At 38.8% G+C, this 19983-nt stretch overlaps 1 protein-coding gene across 6 annotated transcripts in view; it reads right to left on the reverse strand.

The window, feature by feature from the left end:
- The window catches only part of LOC106903484 (unconventional myosin-XVIIIa-like), a 70056-nt gene extending 53066 nt beyond the window's left edge, over window positions 1–16990 (reverse strand). For 4 of the 6 annotated variants that reach the window (XM_088011448.1, XM_088011446.1, XM_088011447.1 and 1 more), the window contains exons 1-2: window positions 16845–16986; window positions 10296–11387 (exon numbers count right to left, since the gene is read on the reverse strand). In XM_088011448.1, the coding sequence (XP_087867574.1) occupies window positions 10296–11312 (1017 nt within the window). In that variant the 5' untranslated portion in view covers window positions 11313–11387; window positions 16845–16986. Of the gene's footprint in view, window positions 1–10295; window positions 11388–16844 lie in introns of all 6 variants that reach the window. The other 2 variants (XM_088011444.1, XM_088011443.1) reach the window with 1 other exon arrangement.
- Between the last annotated feature and the right edge of the window lie 2993 nt (window positions 16991–19983).

Raw genomic sequence — 19983 nt, forward strand, 5'->3', positions numbered from 1 at the left:
AAGTGCCAGACTGTAATTATATTTATATGTATAGTCAAATAATCAGCTGATTATCATTATTATTGGGCCAGAAATTAATTTCTATAAGACAAAATGACATATCTGAGTTGCAGTCCATCAGAACCACAACCTCCAGGTTCTCCATAGCTGAGTATTAATGCAAACATCAGCAGAGAGTTGACCACAGTTGCTGTGCGCTCACATCCTGCCCACAATAGTGAGGAACAGAGCATATAATGGAGAAGCTCACTATCTGCGGTAGAACTGAACAGCACATTGACCGGTTAGGGTGTGACCAGTGGAAAAGCACCTTAAGAGGCTATGAAGGTAGCAAAAACCATTTAAGAAGGAATTAGGATTAAGAGCCTATTGAGGTTGGGTTAACCCTCTTGTATCATAAATTAGAAGTATCAGATGCCAAAGATCCTCTTAATGTAACAGCATAAGCTTCACACCACTTAGAATGGTCAGCCTCAGAGACTTTCTCCTAAATGCAGCTAATCAAAGAGACCTGACAACAAGGACCAACTAGGTTGGGAGTTTTGACAGTGTGCATGGATGTGTGTCAACTTATCACCAAGGAGGAAAGATATCAGCAATGTCTAAGAGTATTTTTGCTATACTTATGTCCCGAAAGTGTCACAGGACTATTCCCTAATATGAAATGTATAAATCTACAATAAGAAATGTTTTTATAGGTGGACTTTACACCAAATTCAAATTCAATTTCAAAAAGCAATGTGTCAAATTCCGTGAGGCATTACTTGGGGGTCTGAGACGTTAGGTAGGATGTTAAACTTCAAGTCAGTGAGATGAAAGAGAGCACATAGTTTATCCATAAAATAATTTCCTTGTCTAGGAAAGAGACATTGTTAAACCCAGAGACACCAACAGTTCTATGGTCTACAAGAAGAACAGAGGACAGGCTGACAGCCATGAAGAGCACTGTAGTTTGTGATGCAGAAAAACCATCTATTTGCACTGTGGTGGAGGTTTCTGTGCAGAGAAAGGAAAATGTTGCCACATCGTCACTTTTGGTACTAAAATAACCCATGAAGTTAGGATTGTAAAAGCAGGACAGACTATTTAATCTAAACTTTTAAAGAGGAAAAATTATTCTTCAACTTTTACAATTTCAATTTAGCAGAGAAATCTTTGCACTTGTCAGAACTAAAACTTTGCAAACAAAATCCTTGTGGGTTCTCATTCATCCTTCTATGCATCCCTGACATTGGCTTACAGGAGTAACAGATAAAGGAGGGAAACTCAGACATTTCTCCAGCTTTATGTTGGGCATCCCAGAGCTTTCCCAGGGCAAAAGGGATATTTTACCATTCCAACACATTCAGGGTCTGCCACAACATGTCTCCTCAATAGGATACCCCAGAAACCGCAAAAGAGATTATTCATATGACCATAAAACCTGAATGTGTGTATATATTGTACATGTAATGTGCATATATATATATATATATATAAAAACTGGGACCTGAGTCCGAATTTTGTACAAACAACAAAGCTAGTATGATAGTATGACAATAAAAAGTCCTTGAATCCTTCTCAAGCCCAGCCACCTAGACCAGTGGTCCCCAAACTACGGCCCGCCTCCACATTTGCTCCAGCCCCCTGAACAATACCAGAGAGCATTCAGATTTTTTTTCATATACCGTATTTTTCGGACAATAAGCCACTACTTTGTTTCCTAAGCTTTGAACCATGCGACTTATAGTCCAGTGCGGCTTATATGTGGATTTTTCTTCAACCACCAGGGGGCTCTTTAGCAGAAAGTGAATCAATGGAAGTCAAAATTGGAAATAAAAGAAGAAAGTGCCCATTAAAACAGAATTAGGTTTTAATAGGGAATGGAAATTTGAGAATGTTGTTGATCAGTTAAATAGCATTGAGGGGAAAAAGGAGATTTTTCATTTTTTAAAATAATACTGGGATCATTATGAGAATTTGAGGTATAGATATTAGGATCCAATAGATGGCAGTAGTGCAACAATAATGGATGCAAGCTGCTGTTGAAATCTGAAGAAGAAGAAGAAGAAGGCGGCACCCAGTTTCATTTAGCTCATGCTAGTAGCAACACGAAGGATCAGCACTTTTATTGTTACAGTTACCGTTCAGAAACTACTGTAATCAGTTCAGTTAAATCTAAACTTGGCAACTTTTTCTTTTTCAACTGTAATAAATGCGATATGCAATTTACCTTTTATGACTCAAATGTTGGCTGTCCGCCCCCCTCTGCTGCTGCATCATTGTGGAAAACCTAGAGCAGCAGAGATATCTGCGGCTTATACGTGCATGTTTACTGTTTTTTGTTTGTTTTTTTAACTATGGGGGTGCGGCTTATAGTCCGTAAAATACGTTATTTTCCGGATTATGCAATCTGTTATTTCCTGGATTTTTTCTCAGAAGAACCCAGAGAGGGTTATGTGGTTATTATTTATTTCATTAATAGTGTTATTATTTATTTCCTGACTTTTGTTCTGTGAAGAACCCAGAGAGGGTTATTTGATTGTGCTTTCTGGAAAACAATAAATTTTTACATTTAGGCACTCCTGCAATCATCACACTTTTTCTGTTACAAACTGACTTCGGCCCCCCACCAAGGAAGGGAAAAGTTATGTGGCCCTCACAGGAAAAAGTTTGGGGACCCCTGACCTAGACCCATAGCAATTTCATAAAGTCAACAGATTCTGCTGTTTACAACTTACAAACATGTAATCTTCGTGTGAGTTTTGACTGAATTGTTATAACTACGAGGCTAATGTTGGTCCTAATCCAGTTTTAATTATAAATTATATATATATATATATATATATATATATATATATATATATATATAGATAAAAGGCCGAAAAAGTCCAGTGAATCTTAAAGATAGACATTAGTTCTGGAGACAGATGTGTACTGCATAGAAAACAAAATGATCCTTTTAGTAAACCACATTCCCACACATTAAGCTGTTTCCCCTCCTCCATTTCCTGCATCCACAGAACTTCATTACACTTCCCTAAGAAGAAAATGTCAGATGGACGGGGTCAGGAAGTGGCCTATTTGTTCCAGAGCAGATTCCACAAATACCAGAAAGCAATGCAAAAGGAGGGGACTGCTCTTCAGCAGCTTCCGTTAAACCTGTTAAGTCAAGTAAACATGGCCTCTTACTTTTAATATCTCTTCTAACTTTATTCCTGCTGTAAGTTTCACATAATTAAGAAGCAAAAGCCCCTCCTCTGCAAGACCCTGATCAGGCTCATCTTGTGTGTAACAGAGGGAGTGACGGCATGTTAAACTCCAAGCAGCAAAGGAAGACACTAGTTTTCATTCATGACAAATGTAACTTGTGGAATTTGACTTTTACTTAAAAACTGCTTCAATACAAATTTCAATCAATAGCTAAATAAAATATGTAGGTACCCACACACCCTGTATGTACATGAACATCAGGATAGGCTGATGGTGTGTGGCAGTGGTACTATGGTACAACCCAAAACTATGGCAAGTTTAACAGTCAAAAGTGTAGGGAAATGTGCTTTACATGCATTATTATAGGATTTATATAATAAAAGATACTTCTGCTGAAACTAAAGCAAAATTAATGATTGCTTCTCCTCCATTACCCTCTTATTTTACCATCCGCAACAGTACTGTATCTACTATGGATCATTCCTTTCCAGTTTCAAAGAACCTCTCTTCCTCAGGAAGTTTGAAACCTGGCTAACTGAACTTGTAAATAGCCTACATGTGGAAAGACTGCGATATGAATTTTCTAGGATATGGAATCCAGTATTGGAACATGTGAATGAGCAACGATGCTCCCTTTACTCAACCACCTTACTTAAGTAGCAACCAGATAAGATGGACTGCAAATAACACAGTTGTGAACTCTGCCCCAGCCTTTAATCTATGTATTCATTAGTTATTTTATTATCATTTTATAATTTATTTGCTTGTGTAATATTGGGAATATGTTGTTTGAATTTGTCATGCTGTTGTGATATAAATTTACTTGAAAATCTTCATAAATCAAGTGTTCAAAAATAAAAGTTTGTTTTGTTTGTACAAGTCCACAACACTGGGAGACTTACTGCCAAGCCTTAAGAGCTCAATAAAGGAATTATTTTCAGTTCAAAGTAGCTTAAACCAAAATGTCTGTTATATAAAAAAAACACAGATTTGTGGTAATATGTTGACTACTAGTAATCTACACATCAATTAAGACACCTCAACACATAAGCACACAAGAACTGATTCAGTTCAACTTAAATCCATGACAAAAAGAAAGGTAAAACAAATTGCTTTAATCAACTTAACTTAATAAACCCTGTGGCCAGGAAAAACCTTTAGTGTAGCCCAGCTCGAGCTAATAATAAGCCTCTGATTGTCTTATTGTTCAGTCAGGTTTAATGCTTTGTTAGGAATATCCTGTACAAACACGTCACAGCTGAGAAGAATAGCAGGATCCTGTCTGTGGGCTATATTCATGTCTGTGTGGACAGACACCATCCTGCTGGAAGTTTATAGTGATCAGGCAAAAGGTTGGTGTGTTGAAAACAGTTCCAATTTATTTCATTACAGAAAAATAATACTTTGATGTCCCTGCAAAGGTTTTTACTAAGGAGCTGTCAGGTCAAAATTAGATTTTTTTTTCTTCCACAGGAGAAAAAAAAACATTTTCTTATATAGGGTGTTTTTATACACCTTTTCAAAACTGAATCATTACTGTTAGCTTCTCCTTATTTAAAATCGTATTCTAATGCCATCTGTTATAAAAAGGAATCTATTGTTTTTTACATATGCAGGACAAAAAACAAAGTAAAACCTCCTTTATCCAAATGTTTTGTGTTCCAGGACTCTGAGCTTGTATCATGTTTGACTGAATCAGTCGAGTCATTCTGGAGTGATTTTGTCTCAAGTCTAGTTGCAACTTATAATTCCTCACACACTAAACAGAAACAGAATTTCTGATAACAAAAAGATATGAAAATTTTATCACGTTGTTAAATAAAAAATGTAAAGAATGGTTGTGGCACTGCTGTCATTTGATCACAACGAACAACAAAGTAGTCCTCAGTGTGCTGTGTGGAAATCATTAGAGTTGAGCCTCATATGACACAAAGCGAGTCTTGTCCTCAGTCAGAGTGGAATATTTCCACAGAACAAACTGGGAACAAATACTTGCTCAGTGTATCAATGCACCAAGAGCACAATATGGATTGCACAGTCATCCTGAACAGAATAGGGGGCTAGTGCTTAAGCGTCAGTCAGAATAATTTTAAATAATCAATCTTCTTCTTTAAATAATGACAAGAAATAAACACCATCCTCCTGGAAAATATTTATCTACTCAAAAGCATGTACGTTAATCTACATTAAGGGTTTTCTTTGTTCTCAGTGTGACGTCCATAATTTGATCAAGTCCATCCCATCTGACCAGGGAGGATGAACATGGGAGAAATATCCATACAGGTGAGAAGGCAATCATGGCTCTACTAAGCTTTAGCTTTCCATTCCAGAGTTGGTGCTGCTCATGGTAGCAGCATATTTCAGTAGCTCTGCTACATCAGTTCTGATTTGTTTTTGGGGTTTTTTTGTAAACATATGTTCATCATTTTTTTTGGTTGCATCATTTTATGTTTGGATGCTGTGCAGCTGGAAGGATTTATGCTGTTGCTATTTTAGTTCTTGTTGTTATATCATTCTTATTACATTTTGATTTATTGAGCAAGATATGCTGAATGTAGAAGGAATAACTGTGCTTCCCAGATAAAACAGATGTTCTCTATGATTAGACAAGTCAGTTTTAGGTACTACGATGTTCCTGACTAAATGATATAGATCACTTTAAATCAATTCATTAATGACCTATCCAGCCTCACACACTCCTGACCCCAGCATTGCTATTTACAGCATACTGACTCTGCTGCTGGACAGATGAGCTTGTTGCTTTGTGCTTCCATCGTTAGCTGATCCAAGGGGCTACACATAGGGGAGGAAGGGACATTTTGGGACAATGTCTTTGTAAATAAACGACTATAAGAGTTAACTCAGGTAATCTGCTCATGGACTAACTGGTAAAGCTACAGTACATAACTTTTATTTTTTTTTAATGTTTTTTTTTTTTTTTTACATATTTGTTAAAACTGTCACTATGTTGTGACAGTATGAGACACAAACTACTCCACTTAAACGAGTAGACTACTTTGAGGTTGAAATGAGGTGGAAAGAAAAAGTAGTTAAAGATAACATATATGTGATAGAAGGAAATGTAGAAGCACTGCTAGGCAGAAAAACAAGCTTTTAATAACATACTTAATACAGGAGAAAAAGTGAACACAGTAAGGCAAACAGTCAGGTTTGACAAGCTCGTTAAAGAGTACTCACTAGTTATCAAAGGACTTGGAGAGATTAAAGGTCAAAACCACAAGGTTACAGTCGATGAAAAACTCCAGCCTGTAGCACAGGGTTTAAGGAGGATGGCTTATCCCATGTTAGAAGCTGTAAATCAGGAGCTAGCTAAGATGCTTGAACCAAGTATAATAGAAGAAGTGAATGAAAGATCAGAATAGGTTTTTAACATCTAACAAAGACGCAAAAGAAGTGAGGCCATGCAGAGACCTTAGGGAAGTTAATAGAGCAGTGATCAGAGAAAGACATCTATAAGCCATAATTACCAACTGTGTAGCATCTTACCGGCAGTACATGGAGCAGAAGTGTTTTGCTAAAAGATGCATAGAAGGGATTTGGGCAGAGCGATTTATCCACAGAATTGAGATCACTGACGACATTCATCACACAAAGAGGCTGCTGCCACTTCAAAAAGTCTTTCAGAGATTTGAAAACAGAGGTTTAACCCTTAACAGACACAAGCACATCTTTGGATTGCAACAGATTGAGACACTCGGACATGTAATTACAGACACAGGAATTAAACCAGACCAGAGAAAGGTCAAAGATATCTACAAAGGGCCTAGACCTGAAATTCTTACAAAACTATGCAAACTTATCAGAACCATTGATAGCCATGTTTGTCCTTTCCTTGTTTGTGGATGAGTGAAACACAATTATCATTTTAAGTAATTAAACAAGCATTGGTGAGTGAGCCATGCCTGGCCTACTTCAACTGTTGTCATTAGTGATGCTGGTCCACCAGGATTAGGAGCAGTTTTGCTACAGACCCAATCAGATGGACAGAAGAATCCAGCAGCTTATGCAAGCCGTTCATTGACCCCAAAATAACATAAATATTGTCAGAACATGAGGCTTTAGGATGGGCATGGGCGCATGGGCTGTGGAATATTTTAGACCTTATTTGTGGGAGGGCATGCTTACTCTGCAAACTAACCATAAACTCCTCAAATACATGTTCAACCCAGAGAAGGTTACACTGTCACCACCATGAATACAGAGACTTGATTTGAGGCTACAACCTTATGATTATAAGATAGAACAGATAGTTGTAAAGTCCAATGTAGCAGATTCACTTTCACAACTTTATTTACCAGAGACAGAGAACAATGAGTATGTAGAAATAAGTGGACAGAGTGCTGGCAGTGGCGATGCATGAAGTACAAGCCATGAAACTTGAGGACATGAAACAGTAAATGACAGAGGACAACACAAGGAAACAATTAAAGACAATCGGGGTGACAGGAAAATGGCCAAACCTACTTCCATCAGAGCCACAGCCTTATAACAGATGTGCTGGGGAGTTTAAAACATATGGTGGACCAGTGCTGAGAGGACACAGGATAGTGCTACCAAGAGCAATGGTGAAGCAAGCAAGCATTGGACATCAGAGTATCACCGTATTATCCAAAGAGCAACGGGAAAATTGAGGTTTCACAGATACTTCAGAACATCCAAGGGCACAGGGAAGAAATGGCAGGAGGAACTTCCAAAAATACTGGTGACTTACCTTCCAATTAACCAGACCAGGAACGAGACAAGAAAACAGACATGGTGACCGAAAGAGTATTGGAACATGAGTTAAAACATAAGCATAAAATGAACGAAAGGACTGTTTATTTACACAGCAAACAGATGTAATGTGCTAATTTTATGTGAAACTGAATTCAGGGTTATTATCTATAAGCCATAATTATCAAAATTACAAGAAAACAAGCCCTTAAATATTGCAAGGTGTGTGTCATCAATAAATACGTTTCTCTTCCTGAAATGAGTGACAAAAGAAAGTATATTCTAATTGTAAACTTATTCTTCAGATGTACCAGTAGACCCTGTTCTAAGAGAAATGGGAAACAATGTTTTCTTTGGCTTTACATCATGGTCTATTTCATGCACAGTAACAAATGTCCATTTATAATTGCACATATGTACACATTTAAAGAGCCTCAGAGAAAACGTGTTTATACATTCTTAACTTTTTGTTGCAAAACAATTATTGAAAATCAATCTATTAATGCATGTTCATGTTTGTTGGAAGGCTGAGATGGGACTGTACATGAAAACGGACCTTTGTTAACCAGACTACCAATACAAAAAAGACACAGTCAAAACTGTCAGATGAACTGCCGGAGAAAATAACTCAAAAACAGTCATGTAATAGTCATGTAGTCATGAATGTAGTTTTTCTTACTTTCCTTCTTAAGGAAAGTTTCTGTTTATGTCTCAGATGGAATGGAAAGAGATGGAAAGCCCATGTTTAACCTGTTTTGCTTTTGAATTTTGCATATAGGTTTGTGGTGCATTTGTATCATTAAAAAAAGATACAAAACTTCAGATATGTTACTAATGAGATATTAACATACATGGAAAAAACTTATATTGTAGCAGAAAGATTTTCAGTATTCTCAATGCCTCATGAACTGACCAGTACATTATTGTGAGAGATCGCAAAATCTTGCAAGAGAAAAAAAACATTCCCCATGTTCTCTAGGGGGCTCCGTACCGTTCAGCACACATACACTTATACAAACAGCCCACAAAGCTAACAATTCACACTTTTAGCATTAATTAAATGTTAATTAATGTTAATGTTCATTCATACATAGAACTACTTAATGAAGCTCAACAAAGTGTGCAGCCTCTCTCAGAGCAGAGAAGAGTTCAGTGGTTGACCTTTGCCGAGATGGATAAGATAGATTTCACATGTAAACATCAGCCGATCTCCCAAAGTTAAGGAAACTGGGGCCCATTTATCGGCTAGCTGATTTATCTGTGCACCGCTAAAGAATGCTCCAATGGGTCCGCAGCTCTTTAGACCCCCTGTTGTGGCTCTCAGAGCTGTGGTCAAAACTTATTAAAATTTAGCAAAATTTTATAACACGTAAATATCAGAAATAAATGTTAGCCTTTTCAGTTTTTTTGCATTATAGTGTTAGGAATACTTTTCTATTAATTCTTTTTTTCTCTTCAGGCGGCAAACCACACTATATTATATTCTTTAAGTTTTGAAAGAAAATTTTAACTGTCCTTTTAATGACTTTTTTATGATTTTCTTTATTAACCAATCTCAAAAGAAAAAGAAAATGTGTTTGCCAATATAAAACGTCCTAAAAATTCACTATAATACAAAATAATCTTTATAACTCAAGCCACGCATCAGTTAAATGAAACAGCTGGACTGAAGGCAACAATAGTTTCAGTTAAATGGTTGCTAACTCCTGGTCCAATATCTGATCTGAAGTCATTCTTCCAGTCACAAGCTCATAGGTTCAAATCTCAGTATCTCTTTCCCTGTGGACTTTCAACGATGCTCCGGTAAATTTATCTGTTACCAACTAGTCAAGCTGACAAACTAGAGCATTCTGAAGAGCCCAAACATCTAGCTAGAACAGCTAAATGTTGTCTTCCTCTGCATTAGCATTAGCTCCCAGGTTAGTAGTTACAGAAGGAGAGCTCTTTTAGTTTCTTTTTGCTGAAATGGACTAAATGTCTTCCAAAAGTCTTTTTATGTTCAAAGTAGAACAACAGTTAAATACTTTGAACTGTATGATGGTGTCTGTTGAAAACGATGCATTCAATGAACAACCCAAACGTTTTTTTTTTTTAAAGCAAGGTAACTTACATGCTTCAGTAGTACCTGTATTTTTAAACAGGAATATTAATTATATTAATAATTTAATACCACTTTGCTATTCATTGAAAGCTAAATCTATTCCTTCCCTCAACAGACGTTCTGAGCAGGAGAATAGAACTACAGTGCATAGAATGGAACAGGTGATGCACAATGTCTCAACAACATTGTCTAATGCTTTCACAATGTAATATCATGTTGTAATGTTGTCAAGTTTCTCTCTAGATGTAGTAAAAAAAAAGCTGCTTACATGTCGGGCCTCTCTGCGCAAACCCTCGATGTTCCTCAGCCAGCAGCGGCTCAGCTCGCTCAACTCCAGGATGGGCTGGACCTTCAGCCTCACTGTGTCTCCTGACTGACGGATCATCTCAACTATCTCGTCACGGCTCTTGTTCTCTACATTCCGGCCGTTTATCTCCACTAGCCTGTCGCCAGGTACAAGTCCAAGCGCCAAGTCCTTAGTGCCAGCACCAGGCTCGGCAAAGTGGACCACGCGCCTGTAGACCCCTCCATCAGGGCTGCGATCTAGCATAGTGGTACGGCGTAAAGAGAACCCAAAGTCACCAGTGTTGCGTCTCTGCAGCTCCAGCTCCCGTGTTTCTGGGGCACTTGGTGCAACCACAGTAGGCAGCTGCAAGGGTGCGGGAAAAATCTTATCAACCAGTTCAGGGATGAAAACTTTTTTGGTGTCTGCCACCTCTGGTTGAACTCTTTGGCTGTGCTTGCGAAGCATGTTGAACACTTTGCTTTCGACCTGCGGTGATGGAGCAGCAGAGTTCTGTCCAGAAGGTGTGGAGCCCTCTGACGGGCTCTCTTCCTTGCTCCTCTGGGAGAAGGAGAAACGTTTCATCATCTGCCCCATCTGTGAGGAGTTCTGCTTGGCAAGAGAACCAAAGTGAGCCACACGGTCCCGTACAGAGCTGCGATGTCCGTCCTGACCTCCTCCTTCTCCTTTCAAGTCATCAGTGGAGCTGGCCACACTGATCTGATCGTCCAAGGCCATGCTGCTTCGGTTGCTGAACTCATCCGACTCGATGTCGGTGAGGGACAACTCATTGGTGCTGGCCACTTTGATAGGAATGGGGTTGGAGATCTCCACTTTGTTCTTAGACTCCCGCTTAGCCTCCCTCTTAAGATTGAAAAAACCCCGCCTCATGCTCATCTCCTCCAGGCTGCGCAGCTCTGCTGCAGACATTCTCTCCTTCTTCTCTTTCTTCTCTTTCCTGCTCCCTTCCTTCTCCTTGTCCTTCTTTATCAAATTAAACATGGTAACTATCTAAATCTCCCTACACAGGTTGAGTCATGAGTCAGAAGTCTTGTTTCCAAAAGAAAAAAAAATCCCCTGGAAAGGGAGACAGGAGAAAAGTGTTAGAAACTACTATAAAACACTGACAACAAATGAATTCATTCACTCATTTAACATTAAGCATACTTTATTGTTTATAAATATGTGTAGAAATCAGGGATGTAATGGTACTAAAAATAAAGCCATAATTCGCTACACAGCTGGGATTTAATGTCACAGTTTGGCAAGTTTCAAACAAGAGAAACAAAAATGTAGAAATATGTTTTTTTCTTTAATCAAAATGTTCTCATTTTCTTTTCTTAAGTTTTTTTTTTTTTTGCTCTAGTGGGATTTATTTGAAAATGCTAAGACAGGAAAGTAGGTAAAAAGAGAGAGGGAAGACATGCGGCAAAGGTCACCAGGTCAGGAATCGAACCTGCAACGGCCGCGTTATAGACATGAGATGCTTAAATTTTGCTTGATGTCCTTAAATTCAATGTGTGTGTTTTGTTGATCTCGATAACCACCTCCAGTTGCAAAATCCTCAAGTCAGACGTAGTCTGTAGAATTTTGTCAATATCCTCCATGTCAACAAGAGACTCCTTGGCACCTTGTTCAGCATGGAAGTAGAAAAATAGTGTAGTGTAGTTCATACTCCACTAAAGTAAAAAGTAAAACTCCCACAATCCTTAGATCTGAAGTAATCCAGTTATGAGGGTAGACAATGTAAGACTAACTATAAAAAGTGAGAATACTGAATAGCTTTAACAGACAAAAACTATCAAATGAGGATGTGAGAGAACAGGATAAGCTGTTCCTCTTTCAGCCAACAAGCCAATAATTCCACAAGCTCTAATGTGTTGCCATAAAGCTTAGGTTTGCTCCATCTTTCTTACTGCAGCATCACCTCAGCTGAACGAGAAACATTTATGTTCCCAAATAACAGAAGTTAATGATGGTTACCGAGTCCTTCCTGCTATACTTTGGTGGAGCTTTTCAAGATTGTGTGGCGAATCGCAGGATTCTGCACTTTGATTCCAGCCATAAAAGTTCTGTATGTGCACAGGTTATAAAAAAGGCTGTTTGCTCGGTACACCTACCTGTAAACTCAAATAATTCTACAATAGCACCACTAGGCCTGTCACGATAACAAATTTTGCTGAGTGATTAATTGTCTAAAAAATTATTGCGATAAACGATGATATTGTTTCAAGACCTTTCGACACTGATTTAATGGAAATGACTAATAATGCATGTGATTTCCTGCCATAGATAGATACACTTTATTTTCAAAACAACACATAACACTGGAACTGATAAACTAAATAAACAAAACAACCAAAAACAAAAATAAAATGGATTCTCAGTCTCCATTAACAAAAAACGTACTTGAATAAAACCTAAACAATATAAAGCCAAAGTGAAAATAAATACGGCATTCAACCAAAAGAGTACAGATTATGAAGTCTGTATACTATATTGCCCTTCAGTAATGACTAGATTTAAGTAGAGAAGATGGGCACATCCAACTACCTGATGCAATAGTTCACACTACACAATGTTTTGCCCCTATTTTCTTAGTATGTTGGACGATCCAAGATTGTTGCTGGTGATTTCTTAACTGATCATCCTGTAGTGTGGATCGTCGTGGCCGCTCGGATCTAAATCAGGGGTTTTCCCCGACTGGGAGCTTAACGCTGCCTGTTGAATGTGACAGGTAGCCAATCAGAAAGCGCGGATTCTCCTCCTGCTTTCTGAGGGGAAATTACGGAGGGGAATCCCAAACAGCTGACACGGCGCAACCCGAAGTCCAGCGGACATTGGAGATGATATGTGGAAACAACATTAATATTTATTCAACATTTCGAGAAAGAATATAGAAATGACAAGGGGAGGAGTTGGAGCCAAATTGCTACCGCAGTTGATAAACCCGGTAGGTTTTCAGCTGTTCTTCGTTAACGTGACATAAATAGGTTATAATGATTTTCATTCAGTCAGAACTTAACGCTGACTCTAGCCACATGCATAACCGGTAGATTCTAGTAAAGCATTGATTATTGCCCGATTTTAAAATTAGTTAACTGGACTTGTAGCCATAATTTTGTGCCCAGGTGGCTGGACACCACAAGCACGGTCGAAACCGATAGAACCGTTACCTAGAGTTTCTGTCGGCTAAAATGTGTCTCTCATGTCTTGAAAATGGGCCGACAATCGGCCGACAACTCGTGTAGCGTGTGCTGGACATTACACTAAGGAAATGAGGAAAGGAGGGTCAGTGGAGAGCACCAGAGTGTTAGTGTCAACAGAAAGAAAAAAACGACAGGAAGAGACGATAAAGCCGATAATTAAAATGAGGTCGATAGGTTTAATTTATCGTGTGATTAATTGATTTATCGTTTATCGCGACAGGCCATCGACAGGCCTAAGCACCATTCACCATATTGGCGTGTTGGAGAAGCTCTGCTATCTTAGCAGATTTGTTCTTTTCGTAGACCGTTGTTCATTATTTTTGGTTGAGGCATTCGGACTGTTGTCATGACGTGTAACTATGGCAACAAAGTATCTTTTACAACTGAGCACAGCAGATTACTATCTGAAAATCTCAGATAATACTTGAACTACAACTCCAAATCCCAGAGGAGTGGAAATGGAGACTTTACGGATGCAGACCCAAGAGCAGAGAGAGGACATTCAAATCATCTCATTCATTCATTGTGATGGACAAGGATCAGATTCAACATCTCTGGGCCCGTATGGCCAGACAGATTTACATGGGAGCAGTAAACGCAAATGGGGTGGATCAGCAGCGTTTGCCAATGGCTGACAGTGTCATCCAGGACATGTTACAAAGAAATATGGTCTCTATTGTCTGGATATTGAGATGTTAGCATTTCATGATGGCTATGAGACTGTTACACAGCAGCAGTCTTCAATTAGATGCCTCTTCAGTTGCTACCAGAGATCCTTCCGGCCCACAGGATCACCATTCACTACAACACTTTGAAGTCACTTGGATGGTCGGAGTTACAATAACATTTAATTTCGCTTTGGAATAAGTTAAATATTTTTGAACTGAACTGATAATAAATTGAATTAAGAGGGCTGTTCCAATACATGTACCATTGTATCCTTAATGGAAATATTACTTTATTTAAATGTTAAGAGAAAACAATGGAGTCTTTGATGAGCTTCAATTATGACCAGCAACGTGTTAGGCTGTGTGCACTATAAAACTTAAATCATTCCTATTTAAAACTTATGAGTGAAATGAAAATAACTAACCACATGATAGAGACTCAAAACATGTTGGACAAACTAATGACATCCTTACTGCAACTACAGAAGGTTATGTTCAGCCAGTTGAATAATTTCATTAACTTGTGATCAACACTGTTTAGTATTTAGCTATGTGTATAAGATCAACAAGAAGCAGACATCATCAATTGTTTGACAGGCAACAGTTGCAGTCAATTACACCAGGTTACAAAAAAATATTTTTTTTGGAAGTTGTCTGTTTTTTCATCTGAATTATAACTATTTTGCACCACTGAATCCAAAAATGGCATCCATTTTTCGCAATCAGGTCAGGTTTTTATTCTAATTTGATTTAGGGGAATTTGATCTTCTGACTAAATTGATGACATTTTTTGTGACATTATCAGTTCATTTCTGTTAATAATCCTCATCCAAAAAAAGGCTTTAAGAGAAAAAAATGTTTTCAAACAGAGTGTATTAATTAAATATTGCAAACTTGGATTTCTGCAAATTGAATAATAAACAGTGATAAGGGTAAGTACATGTGACTTGAACATTACGTCTCCATCTCTTTTCTGTCCTGATGGAATCTCTCCTCCTGCTCATCACTCATTGATCCAGATTGTCAGGAAACCGATCCAGATGTGAGAACAAGTCATGCATTTTGATGCTCATAGTTAGTTCAGAAAGTTGGTCTGTGATTTTTTTTTTTTGATTAAGCATATCAAAATGACCCTAAAACTGTTGAAAAACCTCAGAAAACATTTTTTCTGTTGACCAGTGTTACTGAAGTTGAGCCTTTTTTTTATCTCTCAGGTGTTCCTGGTGTTAAAGGAAGCACAGAAGTGGGTAGGAAGCTCTACTGGAAACACTCATTTTCTACAGCTGTAAATATGTGAAGCTACTGTGGGACAACAGATAGAGGTTTTCAGCTTCAGCTGTGGTTCACAACATTTTCTCTTTGCTTGTTGTTCCCCATGTTTCTAATCCTGTACTCCAGTTGGGACTTAATGTCTGAGTCTGGTTGTTACATCTGCTTGTCTGTCTAATTGTAGCGTGAGTTTGACTCTGCTGAGATGACTGTTTTCATTAAACCACATCAGTGTGTAATAGAAGTGTATATTGTTGGGAGACCCAGTTACTTGTAAACTGAAGTTATCATGAACAGGAGAGCTTGATGAAAATCTTCAGTCAGCTTTTAGAAAATAATTCAGACAGTAGAAGCTTCCAGCTCTATCTCCAAGGTTGTTATAGTAATGAATTGTTTGCATTTTGTCTTGTTATTGGGTAATAAACACTCGAGGATTATCAGAAAAAAAGCAAAAAGAGTATTTCTAATTCTATTTTTATCTGCTCATTAACAGGCTGAAATGATCAACTGTTTGAACCACAATCCACAGCAGCTGATTCTACTGAACCAGAAGATAGGATTCTCCTCAAGCCCAAAAGTCTTGAGCAACACTAAGTTGAGCTTTGACTTTTTCAGATGTTCTCATTGTGATTTTCCAGATTTTCCACGTTAAGTCGTCATTTAAGGCACTTTTAGGTCTGATGGATCGACCTCAGAGTTCTCCTCTTAATGACGAAGGAAGTTCTCATGCAGCAGACCCATAAAAACAATGGTGAACAAGTTAAAGAAACTGGAGAAATCCTATTTTGATCTGGTATAACCAATTCCAATGAGTGACAAATAGCATTTCTCGCTCAAAGACGTTTCTGACCAGGCCTTTTCCAGTCATCTCAGGGTGAAGTGTTGACACTGACAGCAGCTGGAACATTATCGTTATGTTTCAATGTCGGGCCGACTGGGGGGTGTTTCAACCACCCTCCTATGTGACTAAATATGTTCAGAAGCTCAGGATAAAACCTGAACTAGAGGAGACAAAAGCATGACAGGGCTAAAATAGGTGGAGCTACATTAGCAAGCTAAGCTGCTGTTTGGTTTGCTTGTCTCGGTTTTCTAACAACAAATAGGACTGTTATTCCACTCGGCACGAGAAACACTACTGGCGTAAATCCATGCAAGGGTTTTAGGCTTTGTTTTACTTTACTTTAAGCAGTCTAGCTAGCTAACTAGCATAATTGGCTCAGGTCACAGCATTAGTAGTTTGCCCTCATTTTTCACAAGGCGACACTGGAACAAAACACCGGGATAGTGTGAAAATGTTTCACTCTAGAGCGGCCTCAGTACGGCTTCTTTCGCACTATCTGGGTCACCTCACTTCTAGCACATAAACAACAATGGCAAGAAATACTCACCGTTCTCCAAACAGGGCTGGTACCTTGCTTATGGGAGCAGCTCGGTTCGTTTGGAACATAAACCACAGAATATAAGAACTGCCAGCTCCCTGTCCGCCTCTCATGCAAGCGAGACCGACTGGAAGAGGTCAACCTGCGCCATCTGTTGGGCATTCAGTAGAATTACACAAAGCTCATCTGCGTGTCAAGAGACTGGAATGTAGAGTTCTTCCCCGATTAGCCCAGACGAACGGCTCTTCGTTTTTTCCTTAACCCTTGTGCGTGCGAGGACTGAGGCAAACGTAGAGGACTATGGCAAATGATACAAGTTTTATGTGTGGGGGGTCAGTTAGACCCCATTTCTACATACAAGGGTTAAGGCACTTTACTAAGCAGCGTTTAGATGCATTGGTTGTGAGAATCACAACCAAAGTTTTAGGATTTTAATCTTAAAAAATTCCTAATGTCCCATTAAAAGACCTGGCCTCCACAGTCACCGGACCTGAACCCAATCGAGATGGTTTGGGGTGAGCTGGACCGCAGAGTGAAGGCAAAAGGGCCAACAAATGCTAAGCATCTCTGGGAACTCCTTCAAGACTGTTTGAAGACCATTTCAGATGACTACTTCTTGAAGCTCATCAAAAGAATGCCAAGAGTATGCGAAGCAGTAATCAAAGCAAAAGGTGGCTACTTTGAAGAACCTAGAATATAAGACGTATTTTCAGTTGTTTCACACATTTTTGTTAAGTATATAATTCCACATGTGTTAATTCATAGTTTTGATCCCTTCAGTGTGAATCTACAATTTTCATAGTCATGAAAATGAAGAAAACTGAATGAAAAGGTGTGTCCAAACTTTTGGTCTGTAGTGTAGATCAGAGGTTCCCAAACTGTGGGGCCCGCCCCCTAGGGGGGCACCGTGCCATTGCAGGCGGGGCACGGGAAGGCGTCTGGATGAAAAAAAAAAAAAAAAAAAAAACGTGAACACTGTATGCGCTGGGTTTTTACCTTAGAATGGCCAACTCTGTTATTCCTATGTCAATTTGATACAGTAGAGGCTTCCACACTTCCTATATTTGTGTCCTCTGTCACTTTTATCAGCAGTTAAAACTGTTTAATCCGTTGTTAACATGTTGTAACCTGTTTTTCCGAGCCGCCTTTAAACGCAACATGAGCGCTACGACACTCGCGCTGGGTTTCCACCTGTGAAGGAGACCTGCTGCTGCTGGGCGGAGAATCACTGCAGCAAACCAGCAAAACGAAAAGTTTGGGAACCACTGCTGTAGATGTTTGCAAGAAACGGCCACAAACCTTATGTCTGTTCCACAATGGAAGCTTTAATTTTAGCATTTCCTCTCCTCCACATACTTTGTTGCCAGATGTATAAAATCTACAAAAAGATGCAATTTAAATGTAAAAGTTGCACATATGTAGATTATTCAAGAGAAGCTTTTTACAATAGTTTTTACAGAATTCTACACAACATCAATTCATTTATTAATAGATACATATAGATATTAATTACAGGATAGATACACAAAGATTTCATTTCTAACACAGCTGCTTGCAGTAATGAGTGTTCATCTAAGAAGTGTGGCTTGCAGGAGCATGGAGGCTCTGTACTGGTTTGTCTGGTTTTAAATCAAGAGGCCCATGATAGGTTGACGTTAGGCAGCAGATGTCCTGCAGCTGATTGACTGAACCTGCCATGGACAGAGGAACAAGACCATCCCAGATATGGTAGGTTGTTAGGCTACTGTTGAGAAAGATGGACAACAAAACAAATGGAGAAGTTATGAATCACATCAGAATATGTAAATTATTTGGCAGATAGCGCTTAAGTCAATATTTAAAATGCTTTTCTAAACAGTGTTGGAAGATGTCAGTGATTTTAGTGAAACTTTTAACGTTACAGCACTAACAGGCAGCAGTGTATACGTTTCCTAACTGTGGCTAAAGCTGGTGCTAGATGGTTTACTCTCCAATCGGAGGCTGGTTCCTTTAAATACAGTTGGAGAATGGAGAATGGTCAATTGACAATGACTAATAACGGCTAACACTTAAATACTCTTTAATTAAAGTTAATACAGAAAGCGAACCTTTAAACGTTACAGGACTGACCAGGGGCGCCGCCAGGAAGCGTGGGCCCTCTGACAAAAAATTTGTTTGGGCTTCCCCGTGCTGTTAGAATTTTTGGAGTCTATTTGACCCATAAAAACCTATTTTAAAGGCTTGCATCTGCCTTGCTTTCTTTGGTTCAATACTGATAATTAGCACAGTATTTACTGCTCATGAATTTAACATCCAACAGTCCACATCTAGTATGCAAGTACGTTGCTTAAATTTTTGGTAACACTTTATTTGAAGGGGGTTGAATAAGACTGACATGACACTGTCATAAACATGAATAAGCCTTCATGAATATTTATGACTGTTGTCATAAAGCGTCATTCGGTAAATTATGACACTTTTAATACAAAGTTGACATTATTCAAAATGTCTTTGTTATGACAACTTGACATTAACCAAGAAATCATTACTGATATAAATTTGTTATAAAAGTATTACTGATTGCACTTTAAAAATTAGGTAACTTTATGTTATTAAAGGTAAAGTTTAAACAGTACAGATACCATTGGAACTGAACATTCTATCTACCTCACAGATGTCAAACTCCAGTCCTCAAGGGCCGGTCTCCTGTAGTTTTTAGATGTGCCACAAGTATAAAACACTGGAATGCAATGGCTTAATTACCTCCTCCTTGTGTAGTTAAGTTCTCCAGTGCCTTGCTAATGACCTAATTATTCTGTTCAGGTGTGGTGCAACTGAGGCTCATCTAAAAGTTGCAGGACACAGGCCCTTGAGGACTGGAGTTGGCGCCCCTGATCTACCTTATTCCTTAAAGCACAGGTGTCAAACTCCAGTCCTCGAGGGCCGGTGTCCTGCAACTTTTAGATGTGCCTCTGCTGCACCACACCTGAATAGAATAATTAGGTCATTAGCAGGACTCTGGTGAACTTACCTACACAAGGAGGAGGTAATTAAGCCATTTCATTCCAGTGTTTTGTACCTGTGGTACATCTAAAAACTGCAGGACACCGGCCCTCGAGGACTGGAGTTTGACACCCCTGCCTTAAAGGCTTACTGGGAAAACGATTAC

Source organism: Poecilia mexicana, unplaced genomic scaffold (assembly GCF_051168715.1).
Source record: "Poecilia mexicana isolate PSO_F unplaced genomic scaffold, ASM5116871v1 scaffold_13, whole genome shotgun sequence".
NCBI classification, from domain to species: domain Eukaryota; kingdom Metazoa; phylum Chordata; class Actinopteri; order Cyprinodontiformes; family Poeciliidae; genus Poecilia; species Poecilia mexicana.